This window comes from Pelophylax lessonae, assembly GCF_965119305.1.
Source record: "Pelophylax lessonae genome assembly, chromosome: 12".
NCBI lineage: Eukaryota > Metazoa > Chordata > Amphibia > Anura > Ranidae > Pelophylax > Pelophylax lessonae.
This window is the reverse complement of record NC_138779.1, coordinates 206,540,376-206,565,735: the sequence shown is the minus strand read 5'-3', so window position 1 is coordinate 206,565,735 and position 25,360 is coordinate 206,540,376. Positions and strand designations below refer to the sequence as shown.

The window sequence follows — 25,360 nt, the reverse complement described above, 5'->3', positions numbered from 1 at the left end:
TGACATTAACCAGTTCTGGATCGGAAGGATTTGCCCCCTTAATAACCAGGCCATTTTTTTTTGCGATTCGGCACTGCGTTACTTTAACGGACAATTGCGCCGTCATGCAACGCTGTACCTAAATAAAATTGATGTCCTTTTTTCCCCACAAATAGAGCTTTCTTTTGGTGGTATTTGATCCCCTCTGCGATTTTTATTTTTTGCTCTGTAAACAAAAATATAGCGACAATTCTGAAAAAAATATATATTTTTCACATTCTGCTATATAACATTCCCGAAAAAAAAAAAAAAATTTAACATTTTGGGCCAATTTATTGTCTGCTACATATTTTTGGTAAAAAAAAAATCGCAATAAACGTATTTTGATTGGTTTGCGTGAAAGTTATCGCGTCTACTAACTACAGGAAAGATTTATGTCATTTTTATTGTTTTTTTTTTTTTTTACTAGTAATGGCGGCGATCTGCAATTTGTAGCGGGACTGTGACATTGTGGTGGACAGATCGGACCCCTAACTGACATTTTTGACACTTTTGAGGGGACCAGTGACATTACTACAGTAATCAGTGCTAAAAAACATGCACTGTTACTGTAATAATGACACTGACAGGGAAGGGGTTAACCCAGGGGCGATCAAATGGTTCAATTTGTACCTAAGGGCGTGTTTCTAACTGTATGGGGGCAGGGCTTGTGGAATGACCATAGAGACCTGTGATCCTATATAGAAGGATCACAGGAGCTCTATGATCATTCCAGAGAGAAGAACAGTCGGCTGTGTTTACAACAGCTGACCGTTCTTCTCTCTCAGCGGGGAGCGATCGCGGGTGGCCGGCGGCAATCGGAGCTGCCTGCCCGCTGCATTGGCTTCCCCTCTGACGATCGGGAGCGGGAGCGTTGCCGCCAGCGGCGCCCGCTCGCCTCCTAGCTCCTGCCAGGCGACCGACGTATACATACGTCGGGTTGCCTGGGAGATCCACACTGCCGCAGTATATATGCCTCGTGCTTTGGAGTCCCCGCTGATGAGTGGGGGTGGGAGCGTGCTGGCGGCGGTGCACGCTCACCCCTAGCTGCAGGTGCGCGACCGACGTATACCTACGGCGGTCTGCGCAGGAGGGCCAGCCTGCCGCAGTATTTCTGCGGTGGGCGGTCCGAAAGCGGTTAAAAACAGAGCAAAACCCCTTTGCAGCGAATAGCACAGATCATACTATTAATTGCTAATATTCAAATTCTTCCATTGCTCTGTGTGCCCAAGCACAATCTCAAGCATTTTAACCCCGGCCGGGAGGTGTGTAGCTGAACAGATCAGAAGTTGAATCTCTCCTGTAACTGGTCTGAGGAGAAAAAAAGACCCAGTCTGGTCCAAAAAATCTGCATCCAGACCAGCATAGGAGCCATAAAAAAAGTGCTCTACTGTGTAAGTTGTTTCCCTGGTTGGGGTTTCAGTGCTCGGTTTGTGTCACTGTGTTTAAGAGTCCATTCACACTTGTGTGACTTACAAATTGTGCAATTTCCACTGTGACTTTACCCTGGGACTTGATGCAACTTTGATGGGATTTTGATGCAACTTTGTTACAACTTTGGCTTTCACCAATACGATCATTTTTTTTTTATGCTCTGACGTGCAGAACATAAATATTTGTTTAGTTTCATTTGGTTTCTTTTATTTTCTAACGAATTACAAATTTTCAGAACAATTTGAATTCGCATCAGTCGTTAAATTGATCGACCGATTCAAATTTTGTGTGAAGAATAGCTGGTTGTTAAAGTGATTGTAAAGGCAGAATGTTTTCTTATCTTCGTGCATTCTATGCACGAAGATAAAAAAAACCTTCTGGGTGTAGCAGCCTCCCTCAGCCACTCTAATGGCGCTTTTCCACTGCATGGAACCAAACGGTTCGGCTTGCTTTTGCGCTTTTCCACTGCATGGTACGGTGTTGGAACGGTTCGGTTTGATTTGGTATGACGACGCTTTTCCACTACATGGAACCGAATGGTATGGCACGCTTAAACAGTACCACCTCGGTTGTGGTTCCAAGAGGGCCGTACCGATACCATATCCCACAATCCTTTGCATGCAGCCTTGACTGTTTGTCACTACTAGCCACTGATTGGTCAGAGAATCGTTGTTATCCCACCCACTTACTACTTAGTGGAAAAGCAAACCGTACCAAACTGTACCGAACCGTTCCAACACCGTACCATGTGGTACCATGCAGTGGAAAACCAAACCGAGCCAGGCAGGGCCAAGCAGGGCCGACTGGAGCCAAGCCGGTACTTGCAGTGGAAAAGTGCCATAATATTTACCTAAGCCCCATCTCTATCCTGCAATGTGCACGAGTGCCTTGACCATCCAGGACTACCCTCCTGATTGGCTGAGACACAGCAACGGCACCATTGGCTCCTGCTACTGTCAATCAAAGTCAGTTAGCCAATCAGGAGAGAGAGAGTGGGGCCGAACCGTGGCTCCGCATCTGAATGGACACAGGGAGCTGCGGCTCGGCTCCGGTGCCCCCATAGCAAGCTGGTTGCTGTGGGGCCACTTGACAGGAGGGAGGGGCCAGAAGCGCAGATGAGGGACCCGATAAGAAGAGGATCTGGGCTACTCTGTGCAAAATTACTGAACAGAACAGTTAATTATAGCATGTTTGTTATTTTTACAGAAAAAAAAAACAAGACTTTAGTATCATTTTAAGGGGAGGACCAGGAAGCCCGCCGCCGCGTCCTTAACAGCCGATGACTCATCAGCTGTCAGCGGGTTTCCCACTGACAGCTGAGTGTAAATTAAAAAATGCCGGCAATGAAAAATAAATGAACATTTTTTGGGTTTTTTTAAACCTGGCAGGCTAGGAAAGGGGGGGTGGGTGAGCAAACACCATATGACAAGTTGCACAAGTGTGAATGGGGCCTAAGAGTCTTTGTAAGTTCAACTGAAGCATTTTAATCTTGTGATTGAATAAATAGTATGATTTGTGTTTTTTTGGTGCACCTGTATATTTCTTTGGATGAATTGAAATGCATTGGCTATTTCATTACCTTTAGAGTTTCATATTCACATGAAACCTCTGTTTTCACAAGAACCGTATAGGTGGCATCTGGTTGTTGTGAATCCTGGGAATAGGGAAAAACATAGAAAGAAAAACATTCCCTTAAGATTTGGACTTCATAAACAGAAATTAGAAAAAATAGAGAGTTTGCAAAAACACTACATTTTCTTTAACCACTTTAAGACCGGAAGGATTTGCCCCCTTCCTGACCAGGCCCCTATTTTGCGATTCCGCACTGCGTTACTTTAGCGGACAATCGCGCGGTCGTGCGAAGCTGTACCCAAATAAAATTGATGTCCTTTTTTCCCCACAAACAGAGCTTTCTTTTGGTGGTATTTGATCACCTCTGCGATTTTTACTTTTTGTGCAATTAACAAAAAAAAGAGCGACAATTTTGAAAAAAAACACAATATTTTTCACATTCTGCTATATGACATTCTCAAAAAAAAAATTGAAAATCAAAATTTTTGAACATTTTAGGCCAATTTGTTTTCTGCTACTTATTTTTGGTAAAAAAAATTGCAATAAGCGTATTTTGATTGGTTTGCGCAAAAGTTATCACGTCTACTAACTACGGGAAAGATTTATGTAATTTTTATTGTTTTTTGTTTTTTTTTATACAAGTAATGGCGGCGATCTGAGATTTTTTGCGGGACTGCGACATTGCGGCGGACACATCAGACACTTGACTGACATTTTTGACACTTTTGGGGGGACCAGGGACATTACTACAGTAATCAGTGCTACAAATATGCACTGTTACTGTAATAATGCCATTGGCAGGGGAGGGGTTAACACTGTTGTGATCAAGGGGTTAAATGTAGGCCTCATGCTTACTGACCTGTGTGTGGGGGGAGGGGGGGGGGGTTCTGTGACACACACAGAGATCGCAGGTTCAGCTATGCTGAATCCTGTGATCTCTACCTGTCTGTCACAGAGAAGATCCACCTGCTCTGTTTACACAAGCGGGCGGGTCTTCTCACACTTTTCCCGACAATCGGGGAACAGAGGCGGCGATCGCCGCCTCTCTTCCTCCGGACTGACTCCCGCTGTTTCTAAACCAGGGCCGTCTTTATTATTGACTGGACCCTGGGCTAAAATTTTCTTGGGCCCTCCAAAATCCACTTATTACCTATTTGCAGGTGGTGAGGGCTCAAGGGGCAGCTGCTTTGGGCCCCACAACAATGACTGTGCCCAGGGCAGCTGCCCCTTTTGCCCTGTGTTAAAGACGGCCCTGGTCTAAACACAGCGGGAGCGAGCCTCCGGCGGTGCGCACTCGCCGCTGAGACTACTAGGAGTCCAGAGACGTAGGTCTACGTCGCTGGACCCAGGGGAGCCGCTGTGCCGCAGTAGCAGCACAGTGAGCGGTCCTAAAGTGGTTAAGGAGCGGGCCAGGAAGCCGGCTGCCGCGGGCTTAACAACCGATTTCCCCACTGACAGCTGAATGTAAAAAAAAATGCCGGCAATGAAAATGAATGAACATTTTTTTTAAACCGGCAGGCTAGGAAAGGGGGATGAGCACGCACCATATGACAAGTTGCACAAGTGTGAATGGGGCCTAATAAGAGTCTTTAGCTGGATACACACTATCCAACTTTTGTGGTTAGATTTCCTTCAGATTTACTTTTCTATGTAGTGCAAGGGCCTGCCAGATTGCATACAAATTGAAAGTGTTTAGGTCTGACCTCATATTATATGGTTTTGGTAAGTCTAAAGGAAAAAGTCTTCAGAAAATCTTATAGTGTGTATGGCCCATTAGTAAGTTCAACTGAAGCATTTGAATTTTGTGATTGAATAACTAGTATGATTTGTGTTTTTTTGGTACACCTGTATATTTCTTTGGATGAATTGAAATGCATTGGTTATTGCATTACCTTTAGAGTATCATAATCACATGAAACCTCTTTTTTCACAAGATCAGTATATGTGGCATCTGGTTGTTGTGAATCCTGGGAAATGGGGAGAAAGAAAGAAAGAAAAAGATTCCCTTAAGATTTGGACTTCATGAACAGAAATTAGGAAAAATAAAGAATTTGCAAAAACACGACATTTTCTTTAAATTGCATACCTCACGCCTTGATGATGTCTGACGTGCTTTAGCTCTATTGAAAAAAATAATAATATTATTGTTTAGCAGTAATATTTATTTCTCACCACTAATGCGGAGTAAAAAGATCAATGTAGGTTCATACCTAAACCACAAATTCATTAAAGATAATTAACAAGTCTTATGCCTAGCTTGCTCCTATGGATAAGAGGTCAATACCCATTGGTGAAGACTGAATGAGTGGGCGGCGACTGTCAAAGGACGTAAGAGAAAAACATTTTTAAATAATTGTAATTCTAAGGTGTTCTATTTCATTCTCTTTTTCTAAACTTTTATGTCAATGGAAATGCAAGAACATTTAGCGATTTATGTGTACTAAATAGGTTGTTTTATCCATCTCCAATACATTTTAACATATACAGGCAAAAAAGATCCATTGCGCTCAACCCAATCTCTAAATACAGGCAATGGGATGTACCAGTGCTCAGACAACCAATCCTGATGGCAAGGTTCAAACAGTTAGCCGCCGCGCAGCTATGTCCAAACTATGGCCCTCAAGCTGTTCAGGAACTACAATTCCCATCATGCCTAGTAATATCTGTGAATGTCAGAGATTTACAATGCCTCATGGGAATTGTAGTTCCTGAACAGCTGGAGGGCCGTAGTTTGGACACCCTAGCGGGTCTGACTCATTTGTATTTTAACCCTATGTCTAAATAAAGCCTTTATATTTTTAGATCCTGCCAAATGCCGATTTTTTTTTTTTTTTTTTTTTAGACTTTTACCTTCAAGCACCTATTTGATTACTTATGCTATATGACAGTGATGGGGTACCTTGGCGCCCCAGATGCTTTGGAACTACATTTCCCATGATGCTCAAGCATTCTGTAGTGTAGTTAAGCATCATGGGAAATGTAGTTCCAAAACACTCAGTTTGAGTAGTGTTAGGTCTGCAGAATACACAGGGTGCCGTGGAGTGGCCTGCAGCTTATACATGCGTTTGCAAATGTGTGTTAACTAAACCCCTGTTTTGAACCTATTATGTTAGACAGGTTTATTTGGTTTGTCAGCAGACTGGTGGGTAAGTATAGCAGAGTAAGGGCCGGCTGGTTTCTACACACACACACACACACACCTTCTTTAATCCCCTTTTTTCTCTTCAGTTCTGTTTTATATAGGGATAGAGACGCTGAGCAGTGCTCGCCGGTGTCTCATGTAAAATCCCAAAACTGCCCAAATTTTCCAAAACATCTGGGGTGCCAAGGTTCTCCATCACTGCTAAATGATATATTTTACTGAAAGGTTAGTTGATGCTTGGAATAAACTTCTAGGAGAGGTAGTGAAACAGTCCTCAGTAAATTACTTTTGTATAGGGATATATATACACACACACTTATATGTATTTATACACTTACACATATATAGGTGTGATAGGAGAGGAGCCATATGCCTGTTAATTATTTAATTAGCGCAAGCATAGGGTTCTGCTACTTTCACACCTATATATGTGTAGGTGTATATATATATACATACATGTGTGTGTGTATATATACCCTTACACAGAAGTACAGATGTTATGCCTGCCTCCAAAGACGCCCAAAAAATGCCCAAAAAAACGCCAGCTCCAAAAACGCCCAGGTGTGTTTTTGCAGCAGGCGTTTTTTTTTGGGCATTTTTTTGGGGTCTTTGGAGGCAGGCAAAACATCTGAACTTCTGTATAGGGGTATATATACACACACACTTAAATGTATTTATACACTTACACATATATAGGTGTGATAGGAGCGGAGCCATATGCCTGTTAATTATTTAATTAGCGCAAGCATAGGGTTCCGCTACTTTCACATCTATATATGTGTAGGTGTAAATATACATACATGTGTGTGTGTATATATACCCCTACACAGAAGTACAGATGTTATGACTGCCTCCAAAGATGCCCAAAAAAAATGCCCAAAAAAACGCCAACTACAAAAACGCCCAGGTGTGTTTTTGCAGCAGGCGGTTTTTTTTCGGCATTTTTTTGGGGTCTTTGGAGGCAGGCAACAGAAGTTCAGATGTCATGCCTGACTCCAAACATGTCCTCAAAAAAGCCCTATAAATGCCTGCAGCAAAAAGCAGGGTGACAGGCGAGAAGCCATATCCCTGTTCTGTAAGTGTTCTAAGAGAAACAATCTTTTCTCTATAGCGGTCACCCTGACATGGAAGGGTTTGGTCACCCTACCATAGCAGTCAGAGTCAGTTCACCCTACACTACACTACGGTCACCCTGGCACTTAAAACTTTCCCTACAGAAACTAGATTTTTGAATCTAACTAAAGTGGAAAATAGCACCCTAACTACACTAGATATCCCTTTCCTCACACTAATAATTGCTAAATGACACTTTGAGAGCAGAAGTAACAGAACTGCTTCCACTCTCTTCCACGTCCCTGTATTACAATGCTAGGAATTTGGCGGGGCTATCTTATATACTGGGGGGCGTATTCACTAATGATTGGCCTCTGGACCCCCTAGTCACTCCAATCACATTCCTAGCATTCCCCTGCCCCCTCAATTGGCTTTTACTGATGGTTCTGGTCCAATCACGGGCTTTTAAAGCCCATTTCCTGTCCCATTGTTCTGGTTGCCGAATTCCGAACTTTCTCAGCAAAAAGTTCGTAATTCGGCCGAACCTCGAACAGCCAATGTTCGAGTCGAACCGATGGTCGACCCGAACCGTTCGATCATCCCTAATTGGGAGTACCAAGTGGTCTGCCTAAGAGAGGGGGCTACTCCGGAGAAGTCAGGGGATCAAGGAGCCAGCTCACACAGGAGGGTATCAGTAAAGGGGGTGCCGTGTAGTTAACACTGAAGATAAGGAACAAAGGAGGTGCCAGGAAGGGCCCTGAAGTTGTTCAGCAGTACAGTTTACCTCAGGGTTCTCAGACATTCACTTCACAGCCAAGGGCAAAGTGAAGTAACGGCCTAGTCACTAGACATAACTAGCGCCATTCAGCATTATTCAGTGTTACTCAGCGTTAATCAGCATCTTTCAAGTGGTCCCAGGCAATTGTGCATAGTGTATAAAGTATGAGTATCCCACTCATTCCCTTCTCCCATCCAAGTTCCAAATAAAAAAACACAATAACCAAAGATACTGGACTGTTTCCTGACTGAGCTAAAACACTTGGGAAAATGTCAGACCCGTAACCAGCAGCTCCCATGGGAGTAGTGCTACAGTACATGGAAAAAAAAAAAAAAAGGAAACAGGCAAACTCGTAGGGTCTTTTTTCTGCCTTCACTTTTCTATGTGTTTATGTTTCTATGACACGAGAGGGACGAAAAGATATTTTTCCAGATACATATATTCCCAAATATTGACATTCCCACCATGTAACCTACCCAGGAAACAATCTTGTGTAGTCATTGGTCTAGCTTTCAACAGACCGAGCATTGTGATTTTTACTGTAGCTGCACCAGCTATTAAGCAACTGAGAGTAGCCTTCGAGTCACACTCTATGGACCACCTGAGTTGTTGCCTGGGCTGAAAGAGATTGTGGGTGACTGTTTTGGCCAGAACTCCTTATAATGCTCTATTTTGCCATTATTTCCTAAAAAATATGGGAAAGTAAGATAGAAAAACCTTTAATTGGCTACTAGGGGCCAACACAGGCCATTGTGCTTCCTTTCATGTGGGGTGTAGTGAGGTAGGTGGTGCTGCCTATAGATGAATTATAAATGTGGGATGAAAGGGGGGGGGTGTTTCCTCACACCCAAACAGTAGATAAATATGGTTAAAAGATCCTAATATGCATAGTCAAATAATAAGACAATAAAGATGCAATAAATTGTCACTGTAAGTGATATAGAAGGAATAAATATAAAGTGCCAAAGTGAAGGTGACTGTCTGGTTTATATGAAGAAAAACCAGAACATGAAATAGATAAATAAATAAATAATATATAATAATAAAAAATAATAATGGAAACAATGCTTCAATAATTCTGATGGGTGATAATCGGGGTGATCTAGGTGCTGGGTGCCAGGTGAAGGAACGGTGCACCCCTCCAATATATCCCACACGCACCAGAGTTAGGAACCCCTACAGGGGTAACCAGTCTTTGGGTCAGGCAATTCCTGTGTACTGGACTCATGGAAAAAGATCCCTGGATCGTCTCACTTACATATGCAATATGTATTCAGTAAGATTGATACAGCCTCATATCCCCATTCATCATAGGTAGGTAAGTGTCCAGGATGATATGCAAGAAGAAGGCCTCATATAGTGATGTACCGTTTAAAATTAACTGCTTTGTTAAAATAAAATCATGTACTCACATAAAGGAACTGGTAAACGAGCATACAAAGGAATAGGTCAGCGGCTAGATCTGCGTTCCAGTGGTGTGGAAATGACATAACTACGCACGACGCGTTTCGTCACCATTGACGTCATCAAGAGCATTTTAACCATATTTATCTACTGTTTGGGTGTGAGGAAACACCCCCCTTCATTCCACATTTATAATTCATCTATAGGCAGCGCCACCTACCTCACTACACCCCACACTTCATTGATATAGTCTTTTTGACTATATTTTGAGGTTGGCTGCAGTCTTATTCCTTGTCTATAAGCGCGAAATTTCTCACCCAGATTTATTTTTGGTGCTTCCTTTCATACCTGAAGTCACAAAGGTGTCTTAGGACTAAAATTAGATTGATCTGAAAACTGGCTGTTGTTTCTTTGGGTGGCTTTGTTGCCTTACCTTGTAACAAAGTAAACAATTACAATCAGAAGGATGACTCCAGCCAAAATCCCCAGAATCAGAAACAAAATAGAACTGTATTGCCAGTTGTAAGTTGGGTCTTTAATGGTGTTGCTATCTATGCAGAAGAAAGTATGTACAATTAATGATCATGTACAAAAGTGAAGCAATCTTACATAAAAAAAACAAGACAGCAAAGGCCAAGGAGTCCATTAGGCTGCATTCACATTTGAGCGCGATTTTACCGCAATTTTTACCGCGTTTTTCAGGCGTTTTTGGAGACAGGCATTGACATCTAACAAAAACGCTGGTAATCAGCCCAAAAAGAAGCGTTGGGCGTTTTGCTTAAAACGTCAAAACACTCAGATGTGAACAGGGCCCATTGAAATGAATAGGATTTTGATTGTTGGGCGTTTTGGATTTTCACAGATGAGCGTTTTTTGAGCTGAAAAACGCTCAGGTGTGAACGGAGCCTCACAGGTTCAAGGTAAGGGAACCCACAGACATAAGATGATTGTCACTCAGTGGCCACAGTTTAGGCTGGATTGGGTGGAAATCTTATATCTCCACAGAAAGGAAACACCCCCAACTTATCTTTCACAAGGAAAAAGTTGAAGATGTTTGGTTTTCCTAGGCAAAAGAGTTATACATGTTAATACATCAGTCACTTCAAATAATAATTGTCCGACACTTTAATTGTACATTTAACCTCCATCTCACGCCTATGACCAGCTTAAGACCAACTCTGGGGTTTTGTTTCTTTAACCAGTTGACGATTGCCCACTGCAGATGTACTGCGGCAGGCAACCCCTCCCCGGCAAATCGCCGTACATGTACGGCGCTTGCTCTCGGGAGTCTAGGGGGCGAGGGTGTGCCGCCGGTGGCGCGCTCCCACTCCCGCTCATCAGTGGGGAAGCCGATGCGTGTGTCAGGCGGCTCCGATTGCCACCTGACACCCGCGATCATTCCCCGCTGAGAGAGAAGAACGGTCGGCTGTTGTAAACACAGCTGGCCGTTCTTCTCTCTGGAATGATCACATAGCGCCTGTGATCCTTCTATATAGGATCACAGGTCTCTATGGCCATCTCAGAAGCCACGCCCCCACAGTTAGAATCACTCCCCTCCTAGGCTTACATTCAACCCCTTGATCAGCCACAGGGTTAACTCCTTCCCTGCCAGTGTCATTATTACAGTAATAGTGCATATTTGGGGCGTGGCTTTTGAAGTGACCATAGAGACCTGTGATCCTACATAGAAGGATCACATGGGCTCTATGATTATCCCAGGGAGAAGGACAGACGGCTGTGTTTACAACATCCGACCGTTCTTCTCTCTCAGCGGGGAACAATTGCGGGTGTCAGGCGGCAATCAGAGCTGCCTGCCCGCTGCATTGGCTTCCCCTCTGACGATCAGGAGCGGGTGCGTTGCCGCCAGCGGCGCGCGCTCGCCCCCTAGCTGCCGCCAGGCGACCGACGCATACATACGTCGGTTTGCCTGGGAGAGCCACACTGCCGCAGTATATATGCGATAAGCGGTCGGCAAGTGGTCAAAGACCAGCTGCCGCAGGTATACTGTGGCAGGTTGGCTCTCCTGCATAAACTGGCGTACCTGTACGGTGGCTCGCGGGAGTGGGTCTCGGGCGCACGTGCCGTTGGCGGTGCGATCGCACGGCCGCTCTCTAGCCCTGTAGCTAAGCAACGGGTCCAGTGGCCACAATGGCCGCCGGGAACCCGGCGATCGCTGCATGGACTGACAGAAGTTGTAAACACGGCACATCACTCATCTGTCACTGATTGAAACAGGGCTCCTGTGTCCCTATTATTTCGGAACACAGGAGCCCTGTTTCCATCCACCAAGCCTGGCCCCCACACAGTTAAAACTACCCCCTAGGTACACATTTAAACCCTTTGATCGCCCCTGGTGTTAACCCCTTCCCTGCCAGGTCATTATTACAGTAACAGTGCATATTTTTAGCACTGATTACTGTAGTAATGTCACTGGTACCCCCAAAAGTGTCAAAAATGTAAGTGCAGGGGTCCGATTTGTCCGCCGAAATGTCGCAGTCCTGCAAAAAATTGCAGATCGCCGTCATTACTAGTTAAAAAAAAACAAAAACAATAAAAATTACATAAATCTTTCCCGTAGTTAGTAGACGCGATAACTTTTGCGCAAACCAATCAAAATACACTTATTGTGATTTTTTATTTTTACCAAAAAAATACGTAGCAGAAAACAAATTGGCCCAAAATGTTAAAAAATTTTGATTTTTAATTTTTTTTTTTGGAAATGTTATATAGCAGAATGTGAAAAATATTTTATTTTTTTTTTTCAAAATTGGCACTCTTTTTTTGTTTATAGCGCAAAAAATAAAAATCGCACAGGTGATCAAATATCAAAGCTCTATTTGTGGGGAAAAAAAGGACGTAAATTTTGTTTGGGTACAGCGTCGCACGACCGCGCAATTGTCCGTTAAAATAACCCAGTGCCGAATCGCAAAATAGGGCCTGGTCAGGAAGGGGGGAAATCCTTCCGGTCTTAAAGTGGTTAAAGAAAATGTAGTGTTTTTGCAAATTCCCTATTTTTCCTAATTTCTGTTTATGAAGTTCAAATCTTAAGGGAATGTTTTTCTTTCTATCTTTCTCCCTATGCCCCAGCTTGATTTAAAATAAAAATACAGCTCTGGCTGTAATACTCATCCCCTCCACTCTATAGTTCCAGGTCAAATGCATCATTGAAGCATCATTCAACCGGGCCGGGGGCCGCCCCTCTCTAAGTGCCGCCTGGGTCCCATGGTACCACCGGGACCCATGGTAGGGCCGGCCCTGTTCAACCCAGACGACTGAGGAGATACTGTGTGTGTGGAGGACATCATGAACCTGGACCCTGAAAAGGTATTATCAAGGTATCCTGCACTCACAGTGTAATGATGCAGAACAGAATTACTAGTATGAGCCCTTAGGGAAAACATACATTTTTATTAAAGTAGGGACACCAGTATCTGCTTGGAAAAAAACGAATGGGTTTTCTTAGAAATATATACAAAGAAAATTAACTTTATTTCTGACCTTTAAAATTCAGCTCTGCGGAGGCGGAGCTTCCAGCTGTGTTGTGAGCAATGCAGTAGTATGAGCCAGATTTATCTTCATTGCTGTCTAATACCAGGGTTTGTTTGGTTTTATTTAACAGGATCTTTCCATCCTTCATCCAGGTGTAATGAGTCATACTGGGGCTGCTACTTGTAAAATTGCACTCTAGCTCAGTGGCTCCCTCTGTTGGGTGATGCACAACAACTTGAACTCCAGTAGCAGCATCTATAAAACACATAAAATATGTTGTAAAATAATATATTACGATCTTGTGGTTTGTCTCTATTACAGATGAGAATGATATACATACGTAGGACAGGTATCTGTGTTGGTGGTGATTCTCCTCTTCCAATATTATTTATTGCAGCACAAAGAATAGCGCACACATGCAAAAGAAATTACTACCAAATTTGAAGACAATCCATAAATAAAAATGGGGATTTGGTCCCACCACTATCCATAAAAAAGAGATGAATCCAGCCTTTCTAACCCCCCCCCCCCCACACACACACACACACCTGTGCTCTATCAGTGTCCACTATCAAGTAGATATAGGAGGAGTCCCCCTGTAGTGCATTTGCACATCTCTCCCAGCAAGGAGTATTATCTCCAAGGGTTAGAAAGGCTGGATTCAACTCTTTTTTATGGATAGTGTAGGACCCACTGATAATGGGGTACTTTGACGTAGTGGTGGGCTTGAGCACTATATGGCCATATGGGGGGACCAAATCCCCATTTTTATTTATGGATTGTCTTCAAATTTGGTAGTCATTTCTTTTGCATGTGTGCGCTATTCTTTTTTTTTTAATATGCATGTTGCTTGGTTCATAGCTGCAGCAGCTTTAGAAATACATGGGTATGCTCCCCCAATTTTTTTGCTTGTTTATTAAAGTATATATATACAGTGGTGATCGAAAATTTGGGCACCTCAGGTAAAAATGTGTATTAATGTGCATAAAGAAGCCAAGGAAAGATGGAAAAATCTCCAAAAGGCATCAAATTACAGATTAGACATTCTTATATTATGTCAACAAAAGTTAGATTTTATTTCCATCATTGACACTTTCAAAATTACAGAAAACAAAAAAATGGTGTCTGCAAAAGTTTGGGCACCCTGCAGAATTTATAGCATGCACTGCCCCCTTTGCAAGGCTGAGACCTGCCAGTGTCATGGATTGTTCTCAATCATCGTCTGGAAAGACCAAGTGATGTCAATCTCAAAGGTTTTAAATGCCCAGACTCATCTGACCTTGCCCCAACAATCAGCACCATGGGATCTTCTAAGCAGTTGTCTAGAAAACTGAAACTGAAAATAGTTGACACTCACAAAGCTGGAGAAGGCTATAAGAAGATAGCAAAGAGTTTTCAGATGTCAATATCCTCTGTTCAGAATGTAATTAAGAAATGCCAGTCATCAGGAACAGTGGAAGTTAAAGCAAGATCTGGAAGACCAAGAAAAATATCAGACAGAACAGCTCGCAGGATTGTGAGAAAAACAATTCAAAACCCACGTTTGACTGCACGATCCCTCCAGAAAGATCTGGCAGACACTGGAGTTGTGGTACACTATTCCACTATAAAGAGATACTTTACTACAAATATGGTCTTCATGGAAGAGTCATCAGAAGAAAACCTCTTCTACGTCCTCACCACAAAAATCAGCGTTTGAACTTTGCAAATGAACACATAGACAAGCCTGATGCATTTTGGAACCAAGTTCTGTGGACCGATGGAGTTAAAATTTAACTTTTTGGCCGGAATAAGCAAAGGTACGTTTGGAGAAGAATGGGCACAGAATTTAATGAAAAGAACCTCTGTCCAACTGTTAAGCATAGGAGTGGATCAATCATGCTTTGGGGTTGTATTGCAGCCAGTGGCACAGGGAACATCTCACGAGTAGAAGGAAAAATGGATTCAATAAAATTTCAGCAAATTTTGGATGGCAACTTGATGCCATCTGTGAAAAAGCTGAAGTTAAAGAGAGCATGTCTTTTACAAATGGATAATGATCCTAAACACACCTCCAAATCCACGGGGGATTACATCAAGAGGTGTAAACTGAAGGTTTTGCCATGGCCTTCACAATCTCCTGACCTCAACATAATTGAAAATCTATGGATAGACCTTAAAAGAGCAGTGTGTGACAGACAGCCCCGAAATCTCAAAGAACTGGAAGACTTTTGTAAGGAAGAATGGGCAAAGATACCTCAAACAAGAATTGAAAGACTCTTGGCTGGCTACAAAAAGCGTTTACAAGCTGTGATACTTGCCAAAGGGGGCAGTACAAGATATTAAATCTGCAGGGTGTCCAAACTTTTGCAGTCACCATTTTTGGTTTTCTGTTATTTTGAAAGTGTAAATGATGGAAATAAAATCTAACTTTTGTTGACATATTATAAGAATGTCTAATCTGTAATTTGATGCCTTTTGGAGATTTTTCCATCTTTCCTTGGCTTCTTTATGCACATTAATACAAATTTTTACCTGGGGTGCCCAAACGTTCGATCACCACTGTATATCTATATATATATATATATATATATATATATATATATATATATGTGTGTGTATGTATATATATATATATAAATGTGTGTGTGTGTTTATATATATATATATATATACACATGTATATCTATATATATATACTGTATACACACATATAAAAAGTACAGTAAAACTGCAGGAAAGGGCACTGGGGGGCAAACTAATGTCAATTTATTTTATTTTGTAATGAAATCAGTGTGTTTGGTGTGTTTTACTATTTGAATTTGCCGCCGGTTCCACCCCCCCTACGAGCGTCACGTCGCAGGAGATGGAAGTCGGGGCTCACAGCATCGGGCGGAAGATCCGGCCGCCGTATGCTGCAGGGACACATCGTGGGATCCCGGGGACAAGGTAGGTTAATTCTACCAGGATCCAGTAATGCTCCCTGGCGTTACCCCGAGTGTGGCTTGGGGTTACCACTAATGCCACTAAAATTCCACCCCGGGCCACACTCGGGAATACCGCTAAGGAGGTTAAAGTGTTCCTAACCTCAGGAGCCTGCATTTACTATATATGCTCTCCCCAGGAGCCTGCATTCACTATATCTGCTCTCCCCAGGAGCCTGCATTTACTATATCTGCTCTCCCCAGGAGCCTGCATTTACTATATCTGGTCTCCCACAGTACACAGAACATGGAAATGCAATAGTTTTAGTAAATATAAACTGCTAAATACCTTTTCTCATTAGCAGTATATGGCAGTCTTGTGACCATCTAAAGTTTGTAGAAGAAGCTTTAATTCTCCCCTGATTGTCCCATGAGGCTGCAGGACTCCTGGCCCTCTGTCTGATCACATGCGCTTTCCCAAAAAAAAAAAAAAAAAAACGGCTTGGGGATCACCTTCAAATGTGTACCAGACCCGAAAGGGCCTAGTATAAATTGGCAGGGTAGGCAGTTTTTTTCTGATTGAATTAGTGTTCAATGAGATGATGAGATGATGAGATGTGCGTTTCAAATGCATTCCCATAGAAGGCAATGAGCCTGGAATTCACATCTGACTTGTACCAGTGCTCAGAAAATACACAAAACTCTGTTTAAATTTGCAGTGAATTCAAACTGCCACTGCACCGCATATATGTGTTTGATTCACATGTCATGCAAATTGGATACAGATCAAAATGCATTCATTTTGCATATATGTGAATGGAGCCTAAGTGCTATATTTATAAAGGAGTAAATCTGACATTCATCAAACGTTTTTGCTGGCAAATCTTCTAATTGCATGTGTTTTAAACAGTGATTCATTTACCAATACCCCTAAGTAACCCTTAGATTAAAATCAGCCCCCATGTTTTTCTTGCTAAATGTATGGGGCCCAAAGTTGTGGGGTTCAATATCTGGGAAGGTTCTGCTTACAGCTAAATTTTCATTGACTGTAATACATACATCTGATGGTCAGTATTCCTGCTCTTTGTGACGTTCTCCCATTATGATAAGTTGCTGTGCACTGAATTTGTGTTTTGTCATCTTCATGTGAAGGAATATATCTGATTGTTAATATTTCTCTCCAGATTCCTCCAGATAGATCCTCAGATCGTCTCACGGTTTGGCCAGGTTTGTTTAACCTTAGAGAAGGTGGATTGGAGCCACACGTGTGCTCTACAGAGCATGAAACATTTTCAGGACGTCCTTCAACCATTTCTGCATATGCACCAAGTTCCGGTGGGTTTGGAGTATCTGAAAAATGTTATGGTGAGGTTTAGTATTTTCAGTTCAGATTCCTCAAAGTAAAAGTTTATAACCTGCAAACATGTTGGCACTTCTGACTTACTAAGTCCTGGTTATACTTCTCCTCCAAATCTTCATCGGGCTTCCATAATATAATTTGAATTTCTTTTGCTTACTTACATTAGGCTCAATTCATAAAGCTATCATACCAGGATAAATATCCTTATTTTCAAAAGTGACAGTTATTTTCAGTTGAATTAAGGAAATTACAGTAAGGCCCCTTTCACATGGGCGATCCGATCCGCCTGTCAGTTTTTCAGGTGGACCTGATCGGACGCTCCATGCATCCCTATGGGGCAGCGGATGTCAGTGGTGACATGTCCACTGACACCCGCTGCTCTTTGATCCTGTCCATGAAATCCGAATGGATGGAAACCCTATTTTCCATCCGTCTGGAGGATCGGATCGGATCGGATGGGAACGGATGAGAATGGATAGGCGGTCCAGCATACACCCCCACACAGAGCCCCACTCCCCTACAAGCCAGGGCCCGTAGTCCGTGGGCAGGAGGCTTGCCTCTACACTCCTCCAGTAGCCCGTGGCGAACATCCCAGCAAATGGGCGTTCGTCACATATCTCCCCCCTCCTGGGGAGACTAACCAAACCCCAGACCTCCAACTGGTTTGGGTCTGTGTTAGTCTGGTGTCTTTTTCTAGACTGTGCCGTGTTCCAGAGGGTCTCCTGCCCTACGTCCCAGTGGAAATATCCGGGGTCTTCCTGGGCAGGGCACCAACTATAATCCACTCCAGAAGCATCCCGTTGTTGCTGGAGGGGCAGAGCAGAGCTGAGACAGAGCTGTCATCCGCCTGCTCAGCGGGGATCGGCAGATCGATCCTCTGCTGAGCAGAACGGACTCTGTCGGGCGGTGCTCCTGTGTGAAAGGGGCCTTACATGGCTGAAAATCGAGAACCTTAGACTAGCATTAAAGCCTTGTAAATGGAGTCTATTACATATTTTATTACCTTTGCTTGTTTGGCAGCATACCCCATGTAACACATAAATAGTGGAAAATATCTAGGGTTTGGCAGGGCGAGGCCAAGCCATGGTCTAAAATGGCAGTCTAGGCAAGATTTTGCAGGAAACAGGCACAGTAATGGAGCAAGTGTGTGCTGGCTTTTACATTAGAGTCATAATGAGAGTTCAGGGCCCCACCCTCGCGAGGGAGTTCTGCGATTGTAAGGGAGCAGATAGGTGCGTGTCTGCACCGTCCTGTCCAGAATAGGACAGTCAAAGGCACGAGCCTGTGAAAGAAGGAGCAGCAGGAAAGACAAAGTCAAGCTGACAAAGGTACAGCGTTTTGTGCACAAGCACTGGGGCTGTGATGGTCTGGAGGACCAAGGCACGAGGCCTGAGCAGTAGAGCTGCAAAGAGAACCACGAGGCTGAATATTTATACAAACTTTTTTCATATTGATGGTGAGAACCCCCTGCATGGGAAGACATTCATTTGTGAACTTTTGCTTTCTTTTAAATAAAAGTGGGCAGAAAAAGCCCTGAAACATACTTCTGGCATGGAATAATCTCACTGTTTTGCACTACCAATGAGCTATAAAACCCCCCAACTTATCACAAGGGATAGAACAATAGTGAAGGCATTTTATATTGAGGATTCATTAAGGCACAAAAAAGTAAAACTTTTACCTAAGGTACAGTTGTCTTTTAGGATTCCACAGTATTTTGCAAGGGTGATGTTCAAGTGTTACTAAACCCAGGACCCTGCATTCACTATATCTGGTCTCCCACAGTACAAAGAACATGGAAATGCAATTATTTTAGTAAATATAAACTGCTAAATACCTTTTCTCATCATTAGTATACAGCAGTCGTGTGACTTCTATGAGTGTCTGTTTAAAGCTTGTAGAAAAAGTTTTCATTCTCCCCTGATTGTCCCATGAGGCTGCAGGACTCCTGGCCCTCTGTCTGATCACATGCACTTTCCCAAGAAAAAAAAAAAACTCTCTAGCAATACACACCAAACTGAGCATGTGCAGAGTGCCCCCAAGGACTTCTATCAGCAGATAGATTGGGGACAGTGGAAGAAGGGGAGGATCAGAGAAGACAGGACCAAACTGCTTTTTTACACAATGCAGAGGATTAACCACTTAGGTTCCACAGTGAGTATAACAAGCATGCTTTCCTGTATATACAGACTGACTTTACTGTTGTGAGTTTAGTGACACTTTAGAACACTGTATACTCACCCTAACTAGGCCAACCTCTAAAACATTACCTACGCCTACTTTGCATTGGACCATTGTAAAGCTGTTAGAATTTGGTGTGCTGCTGAATAACAGCTAAGCCAGTTAAACTACCTATGCAGGGTAACACCTAATTTTCCATCAACTATGTAGTTCAAGGAATGGATTGCATTGGCAGGTCAGCAGGGACCAATGCCACCCGAAACAGCCATTTTTCCTGCCCAGATAACCCCCCACTCTTCCTCATTGCAAATATGGCCACTTTGGAGGAGATAGCATACACACAGGCAGTTAGTTTAGTGGCAAAGAGCATTTTAAAACTGCAAGATCAGTGTCCCTGAGTAAAAATATCCTCCCTTGGATGAAAGAACAGCAGCACTGGAAAGGGGGGTTGTGATCTCAGGGAAGCCCTATAGTGTAGGTTTTGCCACCGTCCCTATGAAAATTGTTTTTGTTTGGTGTCTCAAACCAAGTAAGTTGGGACTTTTAGGGCAAGAGTAAGTAAAATAATGTAGCAATTAAATAAAATTTAAACAATTTATTTTTCAAAGTTTTACAAGGTAATAGTCAAGTTTGTCGTGGATGGGTTGAGGCCCATCAGTGGAAGAAGTGAAGAAGTTTAGAAGGTAAGTGACAAGGTGAAAATTGGTTACTTTATGAGGGACATTAATCTCTGTTTGTTCCATGCGTGTACTCCAGGCTTGGAACTTTGTTCAGAGGAAATATCCAGCAGATTAGCCTACGCGTTTCGGCAATATGGGGTAAAGCCTTTTTCAAGGATAAGTCACCATGTATCTTTCCCTTTTGTCTGATCCATGTGTGAATGGTTTTCCCTCAGGAACTAATGCTGCTTTTGCAAGATAATTCAAAGAGATTAGCTTTATTGGTAGGATCCAAGTGGATTCCCTCAGGGTTTTGGACATTAGTAATGTTGTTTACATACAAGAGGAAACCCCCCTAAATGGGACTATAGCAGATGCCAACTCATATATTAATATTTTCAAAATTTTATTTAAACATATAAAGCGATTTACATATATAATACAAAAAGTTGCATGATTCAAAACTTAAAAAATGGCGACTAAATATGGTTGCAATATGAGTGTGATGGTAGACTGGAGGAACCTGTAGGTCTGGTTCTGAAGACCCAACGTTTCGAATGAATCTTCCTCAGGGGTCTTTAGACCATAGTTCCAAACACTTATGTTCTATAACAAAGAAACATATTTGTTTAAAATATATCAATTAAATGCAATTTCTTTCATATAAAAGAGAGAAAAACTCTCTTTTTCTTTTAGATTATACTTCTTACATGTACATACCAAGTGTCAGGTCACAATTAAGCAATTGTACCTATATCCATGAATCAAGATATCCATATGTATTGATGTTAACATACACTATCTTTTATCGTGAGAACTAGTCATGGATAGTGTGTGATAGTGTATGTTAACATCGATACATATGGATATCTTGATTCATGGATATAGGTACAATTTCTTAATGAAGCAAATTGTAAAATGGCTTTGGTGCATTGGCAATATGACACTGACTTGGAAGTTCTCCTTTTGATATTCTTCGCTTTTTGTCTTTGCCTCCATGTTTCTGTGGCTCTGTTTCCCCTTTTTTGATCGTGAATTGTCACTGGATATAATGCACTGTATATCATACTATATAAAAATCTACAAATTAATAAATGTGTCGTTTATACTGCTAAAAAACGATATATTTATGATATGCAATATATCATATTGATTTATGAGAAATTTTCAAAAATATTTTGTCCTTAAATGAATGAGTTTAGAATGCCGGATTCTGTATGTGCCGTTATGTGCAATTATGACATTTATTGCAGTTATTCTGATTGCTTTTTTCTCTTTTTCTTGATAATGACGGATTGCGATGCTCCACGTGCATTATGGGACTTGTAGTAGCCGGATATCCTTGGCCGCATTGATGCTCTCCTCCTTTAGATGCAATGCGAGGTAAAGGGGGTGGAGCCGTTTCCAGGGGAGGGCGGAACCCCACACGCGTCACCCGGCGCATGTAGGCCACTCATCCTGGCACTTCTATGCCTTGGAGATGGGTGGCATTTGGGGATTAAACGGCCGTCATGGTCCGCTACCCCCCATCTTCATGCGTCAGCGGGAGGGGGATGCGGATAGAGGCTCCCTTTGCACTGATCTTGTGGTTGTCATAACAACAGCCCGAACGCCATCTCGGACCTGTCGTGACTCCACATGCTGATTGGTCGGTGTTCCTGACATGGGGCCGCCCTCCACACCGCCCACCCCGGGGGGCCCTGAAGCGATACAGCTGACCCAGATTTCAGCATAATGACACACTATAAATAGGCTGGATGTCTCAGCATGGTTTGAGACACTCCATCCAGGAAGACGATCCACACACTGTGAAGCTCTGCTGGTTCATATGAGGTAATACGAAGCCTATATTTCTCTTACCCTTTGAGATATCTGGCAACATTATGTAATTTAGGAATGTATTACATACCTACATCCCTTTGTTTATAAACAGATGGGAATAAATATATCTTACTCATTGGACTTGGCATCTAAGGCTCCATACACACCTGGGCGTTTTCAGCTCCAAAAACGCTCAAAAGAAACACTTCCAAAACGCCCAACAAGTAAAACCCCATTCATTTAAATGGCCCCTGTTCACATCTGAGCGTTTTGCAAAATGCCTGTAGCTGAAAAAAGTACATGAGCTTCTTTTTGGGCTGATTACTAGCGTTTTTGATAGATGTCAATGAAAAACGCCTGGAAAAAATCGCGGTAAAATCGCTGTAAAAATCGCGGTAAAAATCGCGGTAAAATCGCGGTAAAAAACGCTACGCTCAAGTGTGAATGCAGCCTTAAAGTGTGGGTCTTCCATATTCAATCATCTGTTACCCCTAAGGTGGGTCTCCTCTTTTTTATTTTTATTTTTATTTATTTATTCATCAAATATATATGAAGAGATAGACAAACTGAGATCTTTTTTGTTCTCGTTTATTAGATATTTCTATGCTCAGTTGAGTGAATCATAGAAAAGTATGAAATGGGTATTGACTTTGTTTTTCGTTTGTAGAAACTGTCACTATAATAATTATTCATTCATACAAATCTATACTATCTAATTGTTTCAGAATTAAGAGCTGAGATCTGGATATCAAAGCATCGCGATTTTTGGACCCCATGTGATGTGGTGAGGGGCCCAAGCATCTCCCCTGCTCTCTCTCTCCCCCCCTGTACATTCACTTGTGATCTGGCCCACACCTATTCATCAGCGGTCTTGGGGAAGGAAGGACACCCTTTGGGAGCTCCTTGGATCCATTCCGGGTATACGACTCAGCACGTGGAGCTGACCAATCAAAGATTTTAAAATAGGGGCGACTTTATGTTTGAAATTGTGACCTGACACTTGGTATGTACATGTAAGAAGTATAATCTAAAAGAAAAAGAGAGTTTTTCTATCTTTTATATGAAAGAAATTGCATTTAATTGATATATTTTAAACAAATATGTTTCTTTGTTATAGAACATAAGTGTTTGGAACTATGGTCTAAAGACCCCTGAGGAAGATTCATTCGAAACGTTGGGTCTTCAGAACCAGACCTACAGGTTCCTCCAGTCTACCATCACACTCATATTGCAACCATATTTAGTCGCCATTTTTTAAGTTTTGAATCATGCAACTTTTTGTATTATATGTTTAAATCGCTTTACATGTTTAAATAACATTTTGAAAATATTAATATATGAGTTGGCATCCGCTATAGTCCCATTTAGGGGGGTTTCCTCTTGTATGTCTACTTTTCAGTAAAGGGACGAGGGTCACCTTATTTCTCCTCTCCATATACCCAGCTCCAACACCCATTTTTTCTTAGTAATGTTGTTAGGTCTGGTAGGAGGAGTCCACGTACAGCATCTCCCAGGGTGTTGTCTCTCCCTTGGATGGAGAGAACAGCAGCACTGTGCTTATTGATTCTAAGCCTGTACTGTTAACAGGCTTAAAATCACTGAGAGCCTCAGGCTCTACTCTTGCCTCCTCCTCAAGCTCCCTGCCTGGGTAGGGAGATCAGTAATTCTGAGCCTGTGATTTTATCCGTCTCAACCTTACTGAGCTGTACTGAGTACAGTGTGTATAGACTCTTCAGGCTGATTGTCACCCCCCCACCATGACACCATTAGTGCCATTTCAATTGGCCCTTATTGGCGGTACCACCCTGCTGATCATTGTATTGTTACTGATCTCTTCTCAATTGTATGTAGGGGGGGGGGGGTGAGGGTACAAAACTCCTGGACATCCGCATTATTTACTGTTTGTGTCCCCATTATAGAGATTTGATCACTTTCTGTTTTAATGACCACTCCAGTGGCTACAGAAACTTAAATAAAGTTCTAAGAAAAGTTCCAACACTCCTAACAATAGAACTGTCCTCTCCGATGCTGTGCCGTGCACCCCCATGGTGTGTTTACTGGGAGTGTTGGACGAGGAGAGGTGGCCGAGACATACTAGGACTTTGTTAGTGGAGTCATTGTTTATGGCCCATAAGGCCGTTGCCCTTATGTGGATTCAATCCACTCCTCCCTCGATACGTAGGTGGTTACAGTTGGTTAATCAGGTGTTGCCATATGAAAAACTCGTGTTTGAACATAGGGGTTGCCCAGCCAAATTTGATAAAATGTGGGGGGCGGGGTGCTCTTCTGACCTTACCATCTCCTCTACCTAGGGCTCTCTATACGAGTATAGATTTACTGTATGGTTCTTTCTCCGTATGGTCTTTTGTACCTTGTCCGGTTCTTTGACCTTATGCAGCATACTGCTTGATTTTTTTCTTGCATTCACGGTAATTTGATGTACCTTTTAATTTGATTTTAATTTAATTTTGTACTTTATTTTCTTTGTTTGGCGCTCCTGTTAAATGCCCTGTTTGTATGTACCATAGGCTTTATATCCTTCAAAAAAAGAGTTTAAAAAAAAAAAAAAAAACAATAGAACTGAAAGAATGTCTGTGTTCAAATCCAAATAGCTTACATATATAAAAAATAAAAATCACATATGGCAACTTACAATCCCATACCCTGAACTGTGCTGTCATAGGTAGCCTGCCCACTACTTCCATAAAGAAATGTTTACCTGTGACATGAAGTCGTAGAGTCCTCCAAAGTTTTTTTATCCATGCATTAGTGTCCGGATCTTCTGCTATTCCTGGGTAATATTCTTTCCCACCATCATCACTTCTCACAGGGTCTATCCTCAGTGAACAGCTATAACTCCCAGGTACTAGCGAAGTTCTGTCTCTGTAATCCATTAAGACAGAAGAATTTCTTTGGCTGTTAAAAATCTGAAGATATCTTGTTGGTAAATATAAATACCAAACAGTACTGGATGTCGTAGATCTCTCAGGAGGGAGGAACATACAGGGAATCTCCACACAGGATCCAATTAATCCAACAATTTCAGTGGGGAACTTCCATCTCTGACACAAAAATCCTGCCCAAAGACATGAAAATATATACTCATTTTTTTTTTTTTCTTTTGGTTATAGTTTATAGTTATCAAGCTTGCTCAAAATATGAATCTAGTTTACCTTGAAAAAGGGTAAGGAGCAGAATCTTCTTTGTGATGCTCATTCTGTGCTGGTCAGTGACAACGTTCAATCATGGGTGCAACTGTAAAAATGCTATATATGGTACACCTAAATTTGGGAACAAAAAATAGACCACAAGGGTCTGCTGAGATTATGTTAAAGCGGAGTTGAAGTCAGCAAATACTTACTTTTCCTCCAACAGTCCCTTTCCTCACCGGTGCCGTTTTTTTTTTTACTGTGCTGGTTTTTGGCCATTTCCATTGGTTGACATCACTCCTGCACATGCACAGGGGGGTTGTCATTCAGGCACACAGGGATTGGGCCAGATGCTGTAAGCTGAGCATGCGCAGCTCAGTGTACATGTGGGGGATTG

General features: G+C 42.3%; 2 protein-coding genes across 2 annotated transcripts in view; both read right to left on the bottom strand.

Annotated features, from left to right (window-relative positions):
* LOC309569003 (B-cell receptor CD22-like) overlaps window positions 1-25,360 on the bottom strand; it is a gene marked incomplete at both ends in the record, with an annotated part of 263,576 nt that overhangs the window by 105,295 nt on the left and 132,921 nt on the right. The window lies entirely within an intron of this gene.
* The window catches only part of LOC309568344 (B-cell receptor CD22-like), a gene marked incomplete at its 3' end in the record, with an annotated part of 91,726 nt that overhangs the window by 63,144 nt on the left and 3,222 nt on the right, over window positions 1-25,360 (bottom strand). The window contains exons 2-8 of the mRNA XM_082274007.1: window positions 24,988-25,069; window positions 24,534-24,890; window positions 16,853-17,143; window positions 12,900-13,145; window positions 9,835-9,952; window positions 5,111-5,144; window positions 4,917-4,991 (exon numbers count right to left, since the gene is read on the bottom strand). Of these exons, the coding sequence (XP_082130133.1) occupies window positions 4,917-4,991; window positions 5,111-5,144; window positions 9,835-9,952; window positions 12,900-13,145; window positions 16,853-17,143; window positions 24,534-24,890; window positions 24,988-25,030 (1,164 nt within the window). The 5' untranslated portion in view covers window positions 25,031-25,069. The remainder of the gene's footprint in view (window positions 1-4,916; window positions 4,992-5,110; window positions 5,145-9,834; window positions 9,953-12,899; window positions 13,146-16,852; window positions 17,144-24,533; window positions 24,891-24,987; window positions 25,070-25,360) is intronic.